The sequence below is a fragment of the Rhinoraja longicauda genome, chromosome 4, assembly GCF_053455715.1.
Source record: "Rhinoraja longicauda isolate Sanriku21f chromosome 4, sRhiLon1.1, whole genome shotgun sequence".
In the NCBI taxonomy this organism is placed as follows: Eukaryota; Metazoa; Chordata; class Chondrichthyes; order Rajiformes; family Arhynchobatidae; genus Rhinoraja; species Rhinoraja longicauda.
The window spans coordinates 90,573,655-90,593,423 of NC_135956.1; the positions used below are offsets into that span (position 1 = coordinate 90,573,655).

Genomic DNA, 19,769 nt, shown 5'->3' on the forward strand with positions numbered 1-19,769 from the left:
TTTGGCCCCAACGGGTCCACTTGGTCTAGTAATTTTTAAAAATGCTACAACGAGTAGCTGGACAGTGTTAAATGTAGGATTTAGTAAGCAGTTCTGACTGGTAAACGGGCTAATAGGAAAACTTTACAACAAAACCAACATGTCTAATGTTCTCCAGCGATGATGATCCGCTGAGTTACTCCAGCACTTTGTCTTTTTTGTTTGTAAACCAGCATCGACAGATCCAACTTCCACCCCATCAGCCAGTGTATCCAACAAATTATCCTCCAACATTTCCGTCACCTCCAACGGGATCCCACCACTGGCCACATCTTCCCATCCCCTCCCCTTTCTGCGTTCCGCAGAGACAGTTCCCTCTGTGACTTCCTGGTCCACTCGTCCCTTCCTACCCAAACCACCCCCTACCCAGGCACTTTCCCCTGCAACAGCAGGAGATGCAACATCGTTGGATGCTTTCAAGAGAGAGTTGGATAGAGCTCTTAAGGATAGCGGAATGAGGGGGTATGGGTAGAAGGCAGGAACGGGGTACTGATTGAGAGTGATCAGCCATGATCGCATTGAATGGCGGTGCTGGCTCGAAGGGCTGAATGGCCTACTCCTGCACCTATTGTCTATTGTCTATTGACAGAGGTTCACCTGCACCTCCTCCAACCTCATCTATTGTATCCGCTGTTCGAGATGTCAACTTCTCTACATCAGCGAGACCAAACGCAGGCTCGGCGATCGTTTCGCTCAACACCTTCGCTCAGTCCGCCTTAACCAACCTGATCTCCCGGTGGCTGAGCACTTCAACTCCCCCTCCCACTCCCAGTCTGACCTTTCTGTCATGGGCCTCCTCCAGTGTCATAGTGAGGCCCAGCGCAAATTGGAGGAACAGCACTTCATATTTTGCTTGGGCAGCTTACAGTCCAGCGGTATGAACATTGACTTCTCCAACTTTAGATAGTTCCTCTGTCCCTCTTTTCCCCTCCCCTTCCCTGTTCTCCCAGTCTTCCTGTCTCCACCTATATCCTTTCTTTGTCCCGCCCCCCCCCTGACATCAGTCTGAAGAAGGGTCTCGACCCGAAACGTCACCCATTCCTTCTCTCCAAGATGCTGCCTGACCTGCTGAGTTACTCCAGCATTTTGTGATACCTTCTACAGTTCCTTGTTTCAACATGCCAAAATTGCTTGTCTATTCTTGATAATTGTTGAATTTTCACACATTTTCTTAAACCTTATTTTGGTCTGCCAGTTGGATCTGAAGACAAAGATAAAGAAGAAAACAAGGAGAATATTGACATCAGCGGTAAAGATAAAGAATTGGACGTCGGGAAGAAGAAGCTGGAGCATCACATTGGGGAAGGAAACATTGTCACGGCTGCTGCAGCAGCCCTGGCATCAGCTGCTACAAAGGCAAAGGTAACTGCGTTTCTGAGCTAACTCTAATGGACTTAAATTAGAACAGGCAAGTAGGACCAGCTCAGGTGGGGCATCGTGGTCGGCACGTGCGAGTTGGGCCAAAGGGACTGTTTTCATGCTGTTTGGCCAAGTGACTGATCTGGAGACAAACTGAAAATGTGGATAAGATTTATGTAAACTAAACAAATACAGCAGTTTATTGTTTCGTGTACAGAGATACAGTGAATAATTTTTGTGTGCTATCCAGTCAGCTGAAAGACAATCCTTGATTATAATCGAGTCATTTACAGTGTCTAGGCTCGATTGTAATCATGTTTTGTCTTTCTGCTGACTGGTTAGCTGTCAAGCATACAGAAAGATGGCACGTCGAGCTGTAAGATAACTGACTCTTTGTTACTTGAGAAGTTTTGGACAGGGCACCAGGAGAACTCTCCTTTTCCTCTTAGCGGAATCAAAGTTCCAGCTTCAAATATCCTGAGTAAGCATGAGAGTGGACACTTGGGGCCGGCAATACAAGGCATCCGTGCAGTGTGGTGGAATTCTCACTTACTATCAATAGATGTCCACGTTCCAGTGGTTAATCTATGAAGTATTGAAAGGTCCCAAAATGCTTCAGTGACATAACCTGCACAGGGCTTGACAGCCAGCCAAAAGCAACAATCAAAATTAATAAGATCCGAAAGTGTGTGTTTTCAAACTTGTGTTTAGAGGTACTGCGTGGAAGAGGGCCCTGTTGGCTCACCAAGTCCATGCCAATCAGGGATCACCCCAGTGAGAAATGGCTCGTCAAGCTACTAAGTCTAGGCAGGGCAATAAACACCCAAGATAGACACAAAATGCTGGAGTAACTCAGTGGGACAGGCAGCATCTCGGGAGAGAAGGAATGGGAGGCGTTTTAGGTCGAGACCCTACTTCAGACCCATCTTTGGATCCCGCCCCCTCTCCTGACATCAGTCTGAAGAAGGGTCTCGACCCGAAACGTCACCCATTCCTTCTCTCCCAAGATGCTGCCTGTCCCGCTGAGTAACTCCAGCATTTTGTGTCTACCTTCGATTTAAACCAGCATCTGCATTTTTTCCCCAACGCAATAAACGCCCATCTTGTTAGTCATGTCCATATTCCAAAAAAAAGAATAAAATGCATTCCGTGCTGAGTGAAGAATTTCTATTAATGGATTGTCTTTATTGGATTTAATTTTTCCTGCTGGAATTTGTCGCTGATTCTCCTCGTTTTACATCAGCATCTCGCAGCCGTGGAGGAGAGGAAGATCAAGTCCCTTGTGGCTCTTCTGGTGGAAACCCAAATGAAGAAACTGGAGATAAAACTCCGCCATTTCGAGGAATTGGAAACCATAATGGATCGAGAGAGAGAAGCGGTAAAATCTTTTTGTTCTGATGCTCGAGATTGTGAAGGAATCCAATCAGTTTGATACATAGTAAGATTGAGACATAAAGCTGGAATAACTCGGCGGGTCGGACAGCATCTGTGGAGAAAAGGAATGGGTGACGTTTCGGGTTGAGACCCTCCTTCAGACTGTCAACGGAAAGGGAAACGAGAGCTATAGATGGTCATGTTGAGAGAGATATAGAACAAATGAATGAAATATATGCCAAAAGGGAACTATGACAAAGGAAACTGGCTATTGTTAGCTGTGTGCTTGGTGAGAACGAGTACAGACAATGAGACTCAAGACTCAATCAGTCTGAAGAAAGGTCTCGACCCGAAATGTCACCCAATCCTTCTCACCTGAGATGCTGCCTGACCCACTGAGTTACTCCAGCATTTTGTGATACCTTCGATTTGTACCAGCATCTGCAGTTATTTTCTTACAAGACTCAAGACTCGTACAGTTAAGAAGCTGCCTGGAGAACATGGCCCATTTGTTGGTGTCAAAGGGAACTTGATACTTGAACAAACTAAAGTGATTAGTACATGGGATGCGATTTTTGTTTCAAATAATGCTGGGAACAGCAGGTCAAGTGTCATCTGTAGAAGTAGCATCTTGAATCTGGGCCCCTTCATCAGAACTTTATCACATATTACATTGCATTATTTGCATTTGGCCCGTATCTTTCTAATCCTTTCCTATTCAATTACCTGTCAAAATATCTTTTTAACGCTTCCTCTGGCAGCTCATTCCATGTCTAACCCCTCTGTGTGGAGGGGAATCAAATTGTCCCTCTGATCCCCTCTGGCAAGACATGTGCAGTAAATGACTGGACCCTGGGGAGATTTATTGAATGAAGAGACAAGGGTACAACTATACAGTTCCCTGAAAGTGGCAACATCACTAGACAGGGTGGATAAGAAGGCATATGGCAGGCTTGCCTTCAGGATAGTGGCATTGAATGCAAACTTTGGGATACCATGTTACAGTTGTACACACTTGTTCAGTTTGGTTTATTGTCACATGTACCGAGGTACAGTGAAAAGCTTTTGTTGCGTGCTAACCTGCCAGCGGAAAGACAATACGTGATAACAATTTGGGGTATGGGGAGAAGGCAGGAACGGGGTACTGATTGAGAATGATCAGCCATGATCACATTGAATGGCGGTGCTGGCTCCAAGAGCCGAATGGCCTCCTCCTGCACCTATTGTCTAACAATCGAGCCATTCACAATGTACAGACACTTGATAAGGGAATAACGTTTATTGCAAGGTAAACTCTAATCAAAGGTAGATAGTAGTTCAGGACTGCTCTCTGGTTGTGGTGGGATGGTTCAGTTACCTGATAACAGCTGGGAAGAAACTGTCCCTGACTCTGGAGGCGTGCGTTTTCACACTTCTGTACCTTTTGCCCGATGGGAGAGGGGAGACGATGGAGTGGTCAGGGTGCGACTTGTCCTTAATTATGCTGATGGCCTTGCCGAGGCAGCGTGAGGTGTAGATGGAGCCCATGGAAGGGAGGTTGGTTTGTGTGATGGTCTGGGCTACGTCCGCAATTCACTGCAATTTCTTGCGTGGATGGAGCTGTTCCCAAATCACGCTGTGATAGATCCTGATAAAAATGCTTTCTATTGCGCATCTGGAGAATTTGGTGATGGTTGTTAGGGACATTATAAATATTTTTCCCCTGAAAAAATGCTTATTTCTCATGGAATAAAAAATGCAATTGTTTAATCAAAACCTACCTCTGTTCAGATTCTGGACATTCCTCCTGCCATAAACATAAAAACATAGAAAATAGGTGCAGGAGGAGGCCTTTCGGCCCTTGGAGCCAGCACCGCCATTCATTGTGATCATGGCTGATCGTCCACAATCAATAAAGACTTGAGTGATTAATTGTCAATAATACCAACAAAGGAGTAATAAAACTCTTACTTGCCAGACCTATTGGGGCCTGTAAACACTATTTTTGGATTACCTTATAAATTGATTTTGTCTCCTGCACTTTGGAATTTGTTTTTTACATGTGTTAAGTTGGCATAAATGCAGATAGCTTGAAATGCATCAAGTTTCATTATGGTACTTATGATGGCTGCAAATATTCTAGCACATTTACAGAAGTCTGACCGCAATGTCATTGCCAGAGTTTGCATCCATGCGTGAAATCAAATGAAAGATATATGTGGATAGTTCCACATATTTGTAGTATCATTATGGCACTAATCACAGCAATCCTGTTCCCCTGCTCATTCCTCAATAACCTTTTCACTTTACTTAAGACTTTGGAGATACAGAGTGGAATGAGCCCTTCTGCCCACCATGTCCGCACCGACCAGGGATCTTCACACGTTAAAACTATCCTACACAATTTACAAATTTACCAAAGCCAAGTAACCTACAAACCTGTACGTCTTTGGGGTGTGGGTCATGCTGGTCATGGGGAGAACGTACAAACTCCATACAGACAGCACCCGTAGTCAGGATTGATCCGTGGCAGGCAGGGACTCTACCGCTGTGCCGCCCTTTGGAGGAGTGCATGGCTTGCTCTTCTTCGAAAACCTAGTTTGAAGCACTTTTTACTTTGCGGAAATTTCCTTACGCCTTCCTTGCACTTTCTGCAACCTTTTCTTGTGAATCTGGAATTCTCTGCCTCAGAAGGCAGTGGCGACCAGTTCTCTGGATGCTTTCAATAGTTAGAGCTCTTAATGATAGCGGAGTCAGGGGGTATGGGGAGAAGGCAAGAACTGGTTACTGATTGTGGATGATACAATACAATATTTCTTTATTATCATTGTACATGGGGTACAACGAGATTGAGAATGATCACAGTGAATGGTGGTGCTGGCTCAAAGGGCTGAATGGCCTCCTCCTGCCCCTATTTTCTATTGTCTGCAATTATCTTGCACTTTCTTTTGCCTGAACTTTAAATCTCTGCCTTCAGCCTTTCAATCATCAGCCAAAGGGAACAACATCTCCTTTTACTACATTTTCAAAATAACACGATCTCGCATGCTGTTGTCAAATATCATTTCGACCTTCTTTGCTGGAAGAAGAATTATCCCAGCTTAACATTAAATAAAAACTAGGAGCCATGTCTGACAATGTATTCATCCACTGCAACGTCCAATAATACAATTGTGAAAATATTACAGATTTTTAGTTTAGTTTAGAGGTACAATGCGGAAACAGGCCCTTTGCCCCACTGAGTCAGTGCCAACCAGCGATCCCTGCACATTAACACCACTCTACGCACACTAGGGACAGTTTACAATTTAAAAAAGCCAATTAACCTGTAAACCTGTATGTCTTTGGAGTGTGGGAGTAAATCGGAGATCCCAGGGAAAACCCACGCAGGTCACGGGGAGAATTTTTGAATTTGTGGAATTCTCTGCCACAGAGAGCAGTGAAGGCCAAATCACTGGATGAATTTAAGAGAGAGTTAGATGGAGCTCTAGGGGCTAGTGGAATCAAGGGATATGGGGAGAAGTTGGACACAGGTTACTGATTGTGGATGATCAGCCATGATCACAATAAATGGCGGTATTGGCTCGAAGGGCCGAATGGCCTTCTCCTGCACCTATTTTCTATGTTTCTATGAATGTACAGACAAGCACTTGTAGTCAGGAGCGAAGCCAGGTCTCTGGCGGTTTTATGCAGTAACTCTACCACTGGAACACCGTGCTACCCAATGTTTGCCAATAAAATTGAAGTAAAAAGGAATTGTATAAATTCTCCTGAAAGAAAGCTTAGACGGATGCTATAATCCTTAGTAAATGTAAACAAACTCTCCAGTATCCAGTTGACAATACTGACAAATGATTTACTGAATAACGCAAGCCATGATTTTAATTCCCAGTATCGACTTGGTAGGTTGATAAAGAAAGGAACCAGGTTGGGATGCTCTGTATATGAATGAACTGCAGATGCTGGTTTAAAGCTAAGATGGACACAAAATGCTGGAGGAACTCAGCGGGCCAGGCAGCATCTCTCGAGAACATGGATAGGTGACGTTTTGGGTCGGGACCCTTCAGGCTGATTATAGGGACCTGGGGGGTGGGGGGAAGGAAGAGGTGGAAGGCAGGTATTGGGAGGACACTGGCAAGGAGAGAGGGTGGGGGGGGGGGGTAGATAGACGGATGATTAAAACAGGGTGTCAGACAGATGCATTGAAGAGTTGCAAATTTCGTAATAGAGTGGGAGGGGTGCAAGTGCAGAGGGAGGTGTGAGAAGGGTGATGGAGGTTGTGAGAGATCATTTAAAATTGGAAGATTCAATACTACATTCATTGAGCAATGATAACCTGGAAAGAACCGACTTGTGTTTAGCCCTATCGTCATTATTTAAGGATCGAAGGTAGACATAAAATGCTGGAGTAACTCAGCAGTTCAGGCAGCATCGTTTGGAATATTCAATACTACATTCATTGAGCAATGATAACCTAGAAAGAACCGACTTGGGTTTAGCCCTATCGTCATTATTTAAGGATCGAAGGTAGACATAAAATGCTGGAGTAACTCAGCGGTTCAGGCAGCATCTTTGGAGATTCCTTATGGGTGACGTTTCGGGTCGATACTCTTCAGACTGAAGAAGGGTCTCGACCCGAAACGTCACCCATAAGGAATCTCCAGAGATGCTGCCTGTCCCGCTGTGTTGCTCCAGCGTTTTGTGTCTACTTTTGACTTCAACCAGCAGCTGCAGTTCTTTCCCAGTCATCAAGGATCGAATAGACTATAATATTTACACTAAATGCTGGAGTAACTCAGCAGGTCAGGCAGTATCTCAGGAGAGAAGGAATGGGCGACGTTTCGGGTAGAGACCCTTCTTCAGACTGCATCAGTCTGAAACGTCGCCCATTCCTTCTCTCCTGAGATGCTGCCTGACCTGCTGAGTTACTCCAGCATTTTGTGAATAAATACCTTCGATTTGTACCAGCATCTGCAGTTATTTTCTTATAATATTTACACTAAATCAGGTCATTTTGGAAAATTAAGGATACCCGGACAGTCGAGCAGAATTAAACCTCCGAAATTGCTTGCCCTGAGGCAAGATCATTTGTTAACGTGCTCATTTGTTCAGTGATTTTTCTGCACCTTGTTTCAGCTGGAACAGCAACGGCAGCAGCTGCTCACGGAGCGACAGGCCTTCCACATGGAGCAGCTGAAATATGCTGAAATGAGAGCCCGGCAGCAGCTGGAGCAGCAACAGCAACAGCAACAGCAGCAACAACAGCAGCAGCAGCAGCAGCAGCAGCAGCAGCAGCAGCAGCAGCAGCAGCAGCAGCAGCAACATTCACAAAGCACTCCCTCTGCACCGGGCATGCAACAACTTGGCTCTATGGGGGTGATGCAGCAAGCTCCAGTGCTGCCACCGCCTTATCCATTGATGCACCATCAGATGCAGCAGCAGCAGCAGCAGCTAGGTCAGTATTGTGTCCACAATGGTGCACCAGGTGCTTGTGTAGAACGAAGCAGCTAAGTGTTTAGGAAGGAATTGCCGATGCTGGTTTATACCAACGAAGGATGCAAGGTGCTGGAGTAACTCAGCGGGTCAGGCAGCATCTCTGGAGAAAATGAACAGTTTAGTTTAGAGATACAGCGTGGAAACAGGCCCTTCGGCCCACCGGTTCCGTGCCGACTAGCGATCCCCCCACATTAACACTATCCTGCACCCACCAGGGACAATTTTTACATTTACCAAGCCAATTAGCCTACAAACCTGCACGTCTTTGGAGTGTGGGAGGAAACCGAAGATCTCGGAGAAAACCCACGCAGGTCGGGGAGAACGTACAAACTCCGTACAGACAGCACCCGTAGTCGGGTTGGAACCCGGGTCTCCGGCGCTGCATTCGCTGTAAGGCATGAACTCTACTGCTGTGCCACCGTGACCACAGATGATGTTTTGGGTTGAAGCAACTAATGCAACTGTATTTTCATTTAATGGCTGCCATCTCAGTTAGGTGTCAGTTAGAAAAAAAACCGCACAAAGTGCTTCAGCATCTACCTGAACCACTGAGTTACTCTAGCACTTTGTGTTTTCTTTTGTAAACCAGCATCTTTAGTTTTTTGTAGCTTCAAGTATCGGGGCAGCACAGTGGTGCAGTGGTAGAGTTGCTGCCTCACAGTGCCAGGAACCCTGTTTCGATCCTGACTACGGGTACTGTCTACACACGGTTTGTACGTTCTCCCTGTTACCGCGTTGGGTTTCTCCAGGTGCTCCGATTTCCTCTTGCACTCTACATACGTACAGGTTTGTAGGCTAATTGGTCGTTAGAAAAATGTAATTGTCCCTAGTGTGCAGGATAGTGTTAGTGTACGGTGGTGAAGGTGTGGAATTCTCTGCCTCAGAAGGCAGTGGAGGCCAGTTCGTTGGATGCTTTCAAGAGAGAGCTGGTTAGAGCTCTTAAGGATAGCGGAGTGAGGGGGTATGGGGAGAAGGCAGGAACGGGGTACTGATTGAGAGTGATCAGCCATTATCGCATTGAATGGCGGTGCTGGCTCGAAGGGCTGAATGGCCTACTCCTGCACCTATTGTCTATTGTCTATCACTGGCAGGCATGGACTCATTGGGCCGGTGCCTGCTTCTGTGCTGTATCTCTAAACGAAAACTAAAATAAATTTACTGGGTGCAGAGATCCAACCATCTCGGCCACTGCACGACCCATTGAGTTCCTTCAGCAGTTTGATGCTCCAGATATCTGCATTTGGGCCATTCTTAGTCACGTGTGTGTGACCAGAAATGTGAAAAATTGTGGAATATATCTCTTCTAATTCTGAAAGCATTGCAGGTATATTGTTTTGTATTGTATGTATGTTGACCTTTATCAAGTGAAATTTTTATTTGTTACGCTGACAATGTTTGTTTAGAGTCGGAGGTCAAATATGACCGGTCACGTGTGCGACCATGTATGGCCCACACACGTGACCAGTCACATTTGACCTCTAACCTTAAACAAACATTGTCAGCGTAACATATGAATTATACTTGATAAACTTCAACACACATACAGTACAAAACAATATACCTGTAATGCTTTCAGAATTAGATGGGATGTATTCCACTATTTTTCACATTTTTGGTCACACACTTGACTAAGAATGGCCCATTTGCAGTCACTTGTGTCTGCATTCATATACATGTTTTTTTACCTCGTACATTCATGGGATTGCCATGTGTTATATACGTAACTGATCCAGCATGTGCTTGGAGCACTAAGATGATATGGGAAGCTGGTTAGTCTGCAGTGAGTGCCTCTCTTGACTAGCTGGAGGGTTTTCACCTTTACTCAATGAAGGTCGATGATGGGATTGCACTCATTCAGTTGCCAGGGTGAATACCACCATGAAAGTAAATCAATTCAAGAAGGTGACGTTTCAAGGCATTAAAAGCTGATCAGGCTGTTGAACCTTGTGCCCTGTGAATGTAAGCAGTTTTTCAGCTCTAAAAGATTTGTTGCCAGTTAGAATGGAGTTGTTATGGTAAGGATTCAGGAGAGGACTGCAAACTGAAATACCAACTGACTCTCACTTTCTTTGCACTTTTTAAAAATATATACAGCATCTTAGGTGCAAAACTCATTTATTATTTATTGGTTTTTATTGATATTGGTACTTATTGTGTTGGTTCCTGTGTTTGTGTGCAGTTGGTCCCAGCTATTTACGATATACATTAATGACTTAGATGAAGGGATTAAAAGTACTATTAGCAAATTTGCAGATGATACTAAGCTGGGGGGTAGTGTGAATTGTGAGGAAGATGCAATAAGGCTGCAGGGTGACTTGGACAGGTTGTGTGAGTGGGCGGATACATGGCAGATGCAGTTTAATGTGGATAAGTGTGAGGTTATTCACTTTGGAAGTAAGAATAGAAAGGCAGATTATTATCTGAATGGTGTCAAGTTAGGAAGAGGGGATGTTCAACGAGATCTGGGTGTCCTAGTGCATCAGTCACTGAAAGGAAGCATGCAGGTACAGTAGGCAGTGAAGAAAGCCAATGGAATGTTGGCCTTCGTAACAAGAGGAGTTGAGTATAGGAGCAAAGAGGTCCTTCTACAGTTGTACCGGGCCCTGGTGAGACCGCACTTGGAGTACTGTGTGCAGTTTTGGTCTCCAAATTTGAGGAAGGATATTCTTGCTATGGAGGGCGTGCAGCGTAGGTTCACTAGGTTAATTCCCGGAATGGCGGGACTGTCTTATGTCGAAAGGCTGGAGCGATTGGGCTTGTATACACTGGAATTTAGAAGGATGAGGGGGGATCTTATTGAAACATATAAGATAATTAGGGGATTGGACACATTAGAGGCAGGAAACATGTTCCCAATGTTGGGGGAGTCCAGAACAAGGGGCCACAGTTTAAGAATAAGGGGTAGGCCATTTAGAACGGAGATGAGGAAGAACTTTTTCAGTCAGAGAGTGGTGAAGGTGTGGAATTCTCTGCCTCAGAAGGCAGTGGAGGCCAGTTCGTTGGATGCTTTCAAGAGAGAGCTGGATAGAGCTCTTAAGGATAGCGGGTGAGGGGGTATGGGGAGAAGGCAGGAACGGGGTACTGATTGAGAGTGATCAGCCATGATCGCATTGAATGGCGGTGCTGGCTCGAAGGGCTGAATGGTCTACTCCTGCACCTATTGTCTATTGTGCGATTGTTTTTGGAAGATTTGCACTGTCGCACTGTTTCAGATGGAGCACTTCTAATTTTGTTGTACTGTTCGTACAATGACAATGACAATAAAGGCATATTATATTATTATTATTAAATGTTTGAGAAACTAAGTTTTGAGATAGCAGAACTATTAACATTGGCAGCTAAACATTCAAAATAAGTCAATGCAAAGCAGAACTATTGGGCAACGCAAGTATTTTTTTTATACATGTTTTACTGTCGACCAAATCTTTTTTGTTCTTTACCTCTCCACATCACCGTCTATATCTCTCGTTTCCCTTTGTCTGATGAATGGTCTCGATCCGAAACATCATCCATTCCTTCTCTCCAGAGATGCCGCCTGTCTTGCTGAGTTACTCCAGCATTTTGTGCCTATCTTTGACCAAATCTATATTCTGTTTACGACGCCTATCGGTTCTTGTAGTATTCCTTTCGTGGATGGAGATGGAATATTCTTGAGTCGATGCATTTCTTTTCATTAGCACCTCGGGCAGTTCTTGTTGCCTTGTTAACTGCCGTTTCACCATCCAGAATGCAGGCACCTTGCATGTTATGTGGGTGTTGCATTCATGAAAAGCAGTGCATATATCAAAACATGTGCACCACTACACTGCCAGGTGTAATATTGAGTGCATTATTTCAAACATTTGAGCGCCTAAATCAGGCTGTGGTATTAAATGAGCAACTGTTATTCCAAAAACTCATTAATCAAATGCAGGTAACCGGGTGGTAGTGCTGCTGCCTTACTGCGCCAGAGACCGACCGGGTTGAATCCTGACTCTGAGTGCTGTCGGTACAGAGTTTGTAAATTCCCCCTGTAACCAAGTGGGTTTTCTCTAAGTGTTCTGGTTTCCTCCCACACTCTAAAGATGTACAGCTTTGTAGGTTTGGTTAAAAAATTGTAAATTATCCCTATTCTGTAGAATAATCGTCTACAGAGATCGCTGTTTCGTGGCTGTATCTCAAAAGTCTATGTCTAAAGTCTAAACTCCTGACACGTGTACTATTTGAGAATCTGTCCATCTCTGCTTTAAACATCCATGGACATGGACTCAAGTCTTCTGGACAATAAATTCCACAAATTCGGACCGGGGTGGCGCAGTGTGTCGGATAGTGCTAGTGTACGGGGTGATCGCTGGTCAGCGTGGACTTGGTGGGCGGAAGGACTTTCCACGCTGTGTCTCTGAAAGGTAAACGTGAGATGCCTGTACACTCTGGTCCTTCTAATGCAATGAAGCACTTGCAATATTTCAAGCCACTGGCTGGGTCTTTAATTGTTTTTTGTACATGTGTTTTTCCCAATGGATTATTATTTTTGAAATCCAAGCAAAATTACTTTGCAGTTATTTGTTCTGAATAAAATTCAATCGGGCTTAGCTTGGGAGAAAAAAGTCTGCTCTGGCAAATCTAATTTCAAAACACGCATGCATAATTCGCCTTATTTCCTATGAAGAACCTTTGATGCTTTCTCATATTCCAACTTACAAACTGTAATATACTGCTGCCTTGAATTATTCCTGCTTTTGTAATGGAGTTTCAATGATAACATTAGTTACAGAAAACGCCAGCATTTTTGCTGACACAAAGTGCTGGAGTAATTTAGTGGGTGAGGCAGCATCTCTGAAGAACGTGGATAGATGATGTTCGGGTTGGGACCCTTCATCAGACTGATCGTAGTATGGGTGGGGAAAGCTGGAAGAGGTGGGGGCAGGACAAAGCCTGGTACGATTTTCACCTGGATACAGGTGAGGACAATATTTGATTGGCCCATGGATGTACAAAGGCCAGTGATGAAAAGACAAAAGGTAGTGAGAGAAGCAAAGAAGAGGCATGAAATGTGAAGCCAGAGGAAAGAATATGGGTGGGGGGAGAAGAGAAGGAGCATTGGTTGTGTATCCAGGTGGGGGAGAGGGGGGAAAGGGGAGTGGTGTTGTAGGTTAGTTATCTAAATTGGAGCATTCTATGTTCATACTGTTGGGTTGTAAGCTGCCCACGCAGAATAAGATGTGATGTGTCCTCAATCTGGCAATGGAGGAGGCCATGGACAGAAGGGTCAGTGGGAATGGGGAGTTAAAATGATTCACAATTGGGAGATCCAGCAGGCCTTGGTGGACTGAGTACAAGGTCTATGCTTAGTATTACCAATGTAACGGAGACCACATTGGGAGTACCACATGCAGTAGATGAGAATGACTGAAGAAAGGTCCCAAACCGAAATGCCGCTTGTCCATGTCCTCCAGTGATGCTGAGTTACTCCAGCAATTTGTGTTCTATGCAAGATTCCAGCATTCAAGAGAGAGCTAGATAGAGCTCTTAAGGATAGCAGAGTCAGGGGGTATGGGGAGAAGGCAGGAACGGGGTACTGATTAAGAATGATCAGCCATGATCACATTGAATGGTGGTGCTGGCTCGAAGGGCCGAATGGCCTAATCCTGCACCTATTGTCTATATCTGCTGTTCCTTGTGTTATAGTACCTCATAATACCAAGAGTATTTAGATTTTCTTTGCACTGTCTGCATAGTCATATTCAAAAGCTATAAACTTTTGTAGGGATGACTGCTTGAGCAGCCATGAAGAATAATTATTTCATGTTATGATGATTATATTTGAGAGCAAACTAATATTGACTGAGTCCATTAACTCCCGATGATTTATTCTGGGTTTCATGAAGTATAGTGCAACTCTGAGAATACCAAGGCAATGTGGTGCAGCGGTAGAGTTGCTGCCTCACAGCGCTTGCAGCGCCGGGGACTCGAGTTCCATCCTGACTACGGGTGTTGTCTCCCTGTGACCTGCATGGGTTTTCTCCCGAGATCTATGGTTTCCTCCCGCACTCAAGACGTCCAGGTATGCAAGTTAATTGGTTTGGTATAAATGTAAAAATTGTCCCTAGTGTGTTAGGCTAGTATTAATGTGCGGGGATTGCTGGTCGGTGTGGACTCGTTGGGCCAAAGGGCCTGTTTCTGCGCTGCATCTCTAAACTAAACAGGATTAATTTTTCTCCTCTACCAAGTTACGTATGATGAACTGGCAAAGTGGGTGAATGTAAACTGCAAACCCCTGGTTTGAGGAACAAAGGATAATTGACTAAATTATCCAATCCTTTCACATGCGGAATAATTACTTGGCAGTTTGGTCTTTAGGGAAGGAGTAAAAATAAAATGTAACCATTAGACTGGGTTAATATTGATTGATATTTTGGACACTTTAGATAGACAAGTTAATAGTTGTTTCTAGTATTGGTACATTTGGTACCGTATGAAAGATGAAGATAACGACATGAGCCATTAGTCAGAGCCTGGAGAATCTGTGGAATTCTTTGCCACAGAAGGCTGTAGAGGCCTTCAATGGATATTTTTAAGGCAGAGAGATAGATTCTTGATTAATAGAGGTGCCGGAGGTTATGGGGCGAAGGCAGGAGAATATTAGGAGGGAGATATAGATCAGCCATGATTGAATGGTGGAGTAGACTTGATGGGCCAAATGGTCTAATTCCTTATGACTTATTGACAAGTTTGAGGTGCTGAATAACCAACTACTGTTTTATTGGTATTTTTCGGATAAAGGGTTCCGACCCGAATCGTCACCCATTCCTTTTTCTCCAGAGATGCTGCCTGACCCGCTGAGTTACTCCAGCACTTTGTCTATCTTTGATATAAACCAGCATCTGGAGTTTCTTTCTACACATCCTGTTTTTACGTGCCTGATTTTCTATGAATTCCAGCGTGTCAGATGAACCTTTGTGCGTTGCACTACCATTCCTTTGAAAGATAAAGTGAACAATTCTGATTGATGTAGAGCCTTGAAAGACCAAAAATTCATCGAACACCAGACAAATGTGTAATGTGGCTGATAGTCTAAGGTAGTAAATATGGTAGTCAATTTACACATGGAAAGATCATCCAATCTCCAAGATCATCATGGAAAGATCATCCAAACAACCAATCTCAATCATTTTCTTGATAGTGTTGAAGATCTGTCGGCTGGATGTGCCAAAAAGATGAAGTGCTGTTCCTGCATCGAAAGTTGGGAGGTCATGTTGCAGTTGTATAAGTCGTTGGTGAGGCCACGTTTAGACTATGCAGTTCAGTTTTGGGCACCATGTTATAGGAAAGATGTCAAGCGGGAGAGAGTGCAGAGAAGATTTACGAGGATGTTGCAGGGACTTGGGCCTGAGCTGTAGGGAGAGGTTGAGCAGGCTAGGACTCTATTTCTTGGAGCACAGGAGGATGAGGGGTTATCTTCTAGAGGTGTACAAAACCATGAGAGGAAGAGATTGGGTTGGCGCACAGTCTCTTGTCCAGAATGGAGGAATTGAGATCCAGAGGATATGGGGTCAAGGTGAGGGATGATTTAATAGGAACCCAGGGGGTAATGTTTCTCTAAGGATGATGGGTCAATGCAACGAGCTGTCGGAGGAGGTAGTTGAGGCAGGTACTATCGCAATGCTTAAGAAACATTTGGATAGGTACATGGATGGGACAGGTTTAGAGGGATATGGGTCAAAATTGTACAGAATGACATGTTGGCTGATGTGGGCATGTTGGACCGAAGGGACTGTTTCCACGCTGTATGACTATGTTGGAACAGTCTATTATTCAAAGGGTAGCAAGAATTGGATGGAGAATCTAAGTGGCAGGCAACTGTGCAGACTGCATAGATAGTCTGCAAAACAGTTACCCAACCTGCATTTGCTTTCCCCAGTGGCAAGGATTCCACACGAACATCAGATACAGACACTAAATGGAAAGTAATACAAAGAATTGCTGCTTCACCTGGCAGGGATTAATTTATCCCTGCATGATAGAAAAGGAGAAGGTGGAAGATCAAGTTTAGTTTAGAGATACAGCACTGGAACAGACCCTTCCCCCACCGTCCACACCGACAAGCGATCCCCACACATTATCACTATCCTACACACGCACTAGGGACAATTTGCATTTATACCAAGCTACTTAACCTACAAACCTCGCGTCTTTGGAGTGTGGGAGGAAACCGAAGATCTCGGAGAAATTGCAAGCAGGTCATGGGAAGAACGTACAAACTCCGTACAGATGGTAGTCGGGATCGAACCCGGGTCTCTGGCGCCGTGAGGCAGCAGCTCTTGGCTGTTGCATATCTTGTGGTTGTATGGGAGGATGATGTGAAAGGAGCAACTATCCAGTGCACCAAATTGGATGCTTTAAATCTGTAGGGCTTTATGTAAAAATGGACAAAATAGATGGAAATTGCAATGTCTGCAAATATAATCCTGTTGAAACAAAACACAAATTTCTGTTGGCAAGTTGTTTTTTTTTGTTGTATTTTTCTTTCCTGAAGTTTCTTTGAACAATAGTCAGAATGTTTTATTGAAATCTCATTTTTGATGGATGAGTGTTTTCTGTTTTTTCATTCTCATTTGAAATGGGATTAACGAGATCGCTGCTGACTTTGATTTTCAATCTTCCCCACACCAATCCCGATTCCTTTGTGCTTTCACCAGCACTCAAGAACACAATAATTGAGAATAAATAACAGAGTTGCTAGATTTGACGTGTAGTACATTGTTCAGCTGATATTTGTCTGTTGTATTTAAGGTCGAGGTGTCAATATTCTGTAGTTTTTAAGTGTAATTTATTTTTTGTCTCGAGACATTTTGTCGCACAGTTCTTCCGTGTCAAATGTAATCATCATAAAACCACTACAAAGAATTGAATTACAAACTGGAGTGTAGTTTTAAAATTTGGATCTTTAATACATGAACTAATTAACCTTCAGGGATGCGTGGCTGAGTGCAGAATATTACAATCTGAGATAGAGTAACGTTGTCTCGTTGGAGCTGATTTCTGGTCTTCCTAAACCAGATCATCTTCCTTGAAATTATTCCGTGGTGACTGAGCACAATGGCTCTAAGGGCTTATTATGACTTGATCCCTTTCTTGCAATTTAGGAACTGAAATAACCCATTGAAAACCTTAATCCCTTCTGACATTCAATGGACTACTGGCATAGTGGTAGAATTGCTGCCTTACAGTGCCAGCGGCCCAGGTTTAATTATGTGTATTGTATGGGTGCTGTCTCCCCGTGACCATGTGGGTTTCCTCTTGGTTCTCCGGTTTCTTCCCACATTCCAAAAGCATGCAGTATTATGGGTTTAGCACGGAACTGCCGATGCTGGTTTAAACTGAAACAAAGAAACTTAGAAAATAGGTGCAGGAGTAGGCCATTCGGCCCTTTGAGCCAGCACTGCCATTCAATATGATCATGGTTGATCATCCAAAATAAGTACCTCATTCCTGTTTTTCCCCATATCCCTTGATTCCGTTAGCCCTAAGAGCTGTATCCAACTCTCTCTTGAAAACATCCAGTGAATTGGCCTCCACTGTGGCAGAGAATTCCACAGATTCACAACTCTCTGGGTGAAAAAGTTTTTCCTTATCTTAGTTCTAAATGGCCTACTCTTTATTCTTAAACTGTGACTTCTGGATTCTGGAAGATGGACACAAAATGCTGGAGTAACTCAGCGGGACAGACATTTTCCCTGATTAGTCTGAAGAAGGGTGTCCACCCGAAACATCACCCATTCCTTCTCTCCAGAGATTCTGCCTGTCCCGCTGAGTTACTCCAGCATTTTGTGTCTAAGCATAATCATCATTGTAATTTATTAGCCAAGTATGTTTTGCAACATATGAAAAATTTGGTTTGTCACACAGTCATACAAAAAAGCAACAAGACACAACTACATAAAAATTTGACATAAACATCCACCACAGTGGCTCCTCACCATTCCCCACTGTGATGGAAGCGATACAATCTTATCATCTTTCCTCCTTTACTCCCGCAGTCGAGGCAGTTGAACCATTAGCGGTCAGGGCGATCGAAGCTCCCGAAGTCGGTCTCTAACCAGGGACCGTCAGCTCCACGTTATTAAAGTCCGCAGGCTCCCGTGGTTGGAGCTCAGAGGTCGATCCCTATCTTTGATTTAAACCAGCATCTGCACTTCTTTCCTGCATCCTTAGTGTGTAGCATGCAAAACTGGGATAACGTCGAAGTAGTGTACGGATGATTAGTTTAGTTTGGAGATACAGCGTAGAAATAGGCCCTTTGGCCCACCAGGTCTGTGCCGACCGGCAATCCCTGTGCATTGGCACTGTCCTACAATTTTTACCAATGCCATTTAACCTACAAACCTGCACGTCTTTGCAGTTTGGGCGGAAACCAGAGCACCTGAAGACAACCTACACAGACATGGTCAGAACGGATAAACTCTGTACAGACAGCACCTTGTTCAGCGTCAAAGCCGGATGAAAGGCAGCAACTCTATTGCTGTGCCACCATGTTGCCTCGTTGGTCAGTGCAGACTTGGTGGGTCGAAGGGCCTGTTTCCACTCGGTATTTCTAAAAATATTTGTTTAAAAAATGGCTGATCTGTATCCTAACTTCCATTTACCAGTCTTTGCTCCATCCCACATCAACTTTGAAATAACAAACCATGAAATCGATATGTAAAATAATTACCTCAGTACTAGATGCTGTTTGCATGCGAGAGCCATGTGAAAGGCTGGCTCAAATCCCACAGTGGTAGTTTATTTTAGAGATACAGGGCAGAAATAGGCCCTTCAGCCCACCGAGTCTGTACCGACAGGCGATTTTATACTTAGCCAATTAACCTACAAACCTGTACGATTTTGGAGTGGGAAGAAACCAAAGGCCATAAGGGATAGTAGAATTAGGCCATTCGGCCCATCAATACTCCGCCATTCAATCATGGCTGATCTATCTCCTTCCTAACCCCATTCTCGTGCCTTCTCCCGATAACCTCTAACACCTGTACTAATCAAGAATCTGCATCTCTGCCTTAAAAATATCTACTGATATTTCTGTGCAGAAGGTCTCCACAGCCTTCTGTGACAAAGAATTCCACAGATTCACCACCCTATGCCTAAAGAAATTTCTCATCTCCTTCTTAAAAGATCATCCTTTAATTCTGAGGCTGTGATATCTAGTCCTAGACTCTCCCACGAGTGGAAATATTCTCTCCACATCCATTCTATCCAAGCCTTTCACTATTCTGTAAGTTTCAATGAGGTCCCCCCCTCATTCTTCTAAACTCCAGCGAGTACAGGCCCAGTGCCGACAAATGCTCATCACAGGTTAAAAGATATCGGAGAAAACTCATACAGGTCACAGGGAGACCATACAAACTCTGTACAGACAAACACCCATAGTCAGGATCGAACCCGGGTCTCTGGTGCTGTAAGTTTAAGAATAAGTTTGTTGGCCAAGTATTACACAGACAAGGAATGTGCCTTGGTGCTCCGCTCACAAGTAACAACACGAACAGACA

General features: G+C 44.2%; 1 protein-coding gene across 2 annotated transcripts in view; it reads left to right on the forward strand.

Moving 5' to 3' along the window:
• The window catches only part of LOC144592971 (SWI/SNF complex subunit SMARCC1-like), a 96,691-nt gene that overhangs the window by 67,026 nt on the left and 9,896 nt on the right, over positions 1-19,769 (forward strand). For both annotated transcript variants that reach the window (XM_078398370.1, XM_078398371.1), the window contains exons 24-26: positions 1,235-1,401; positions 2,642-2,776; positions 7,888-8,206. In XM_078398370.1, coding sequence (XP_078254496.1) covers positions 1,235-1,401; positions 2,642-2,776; positions 7,888-8,206 — 621 coding nt within the window. The remainder of the gene's footprint in view (positions 1-1,234; positions 1,402-2,641; positions 2,777-7,887; positions 8,207-19,769) is intronic.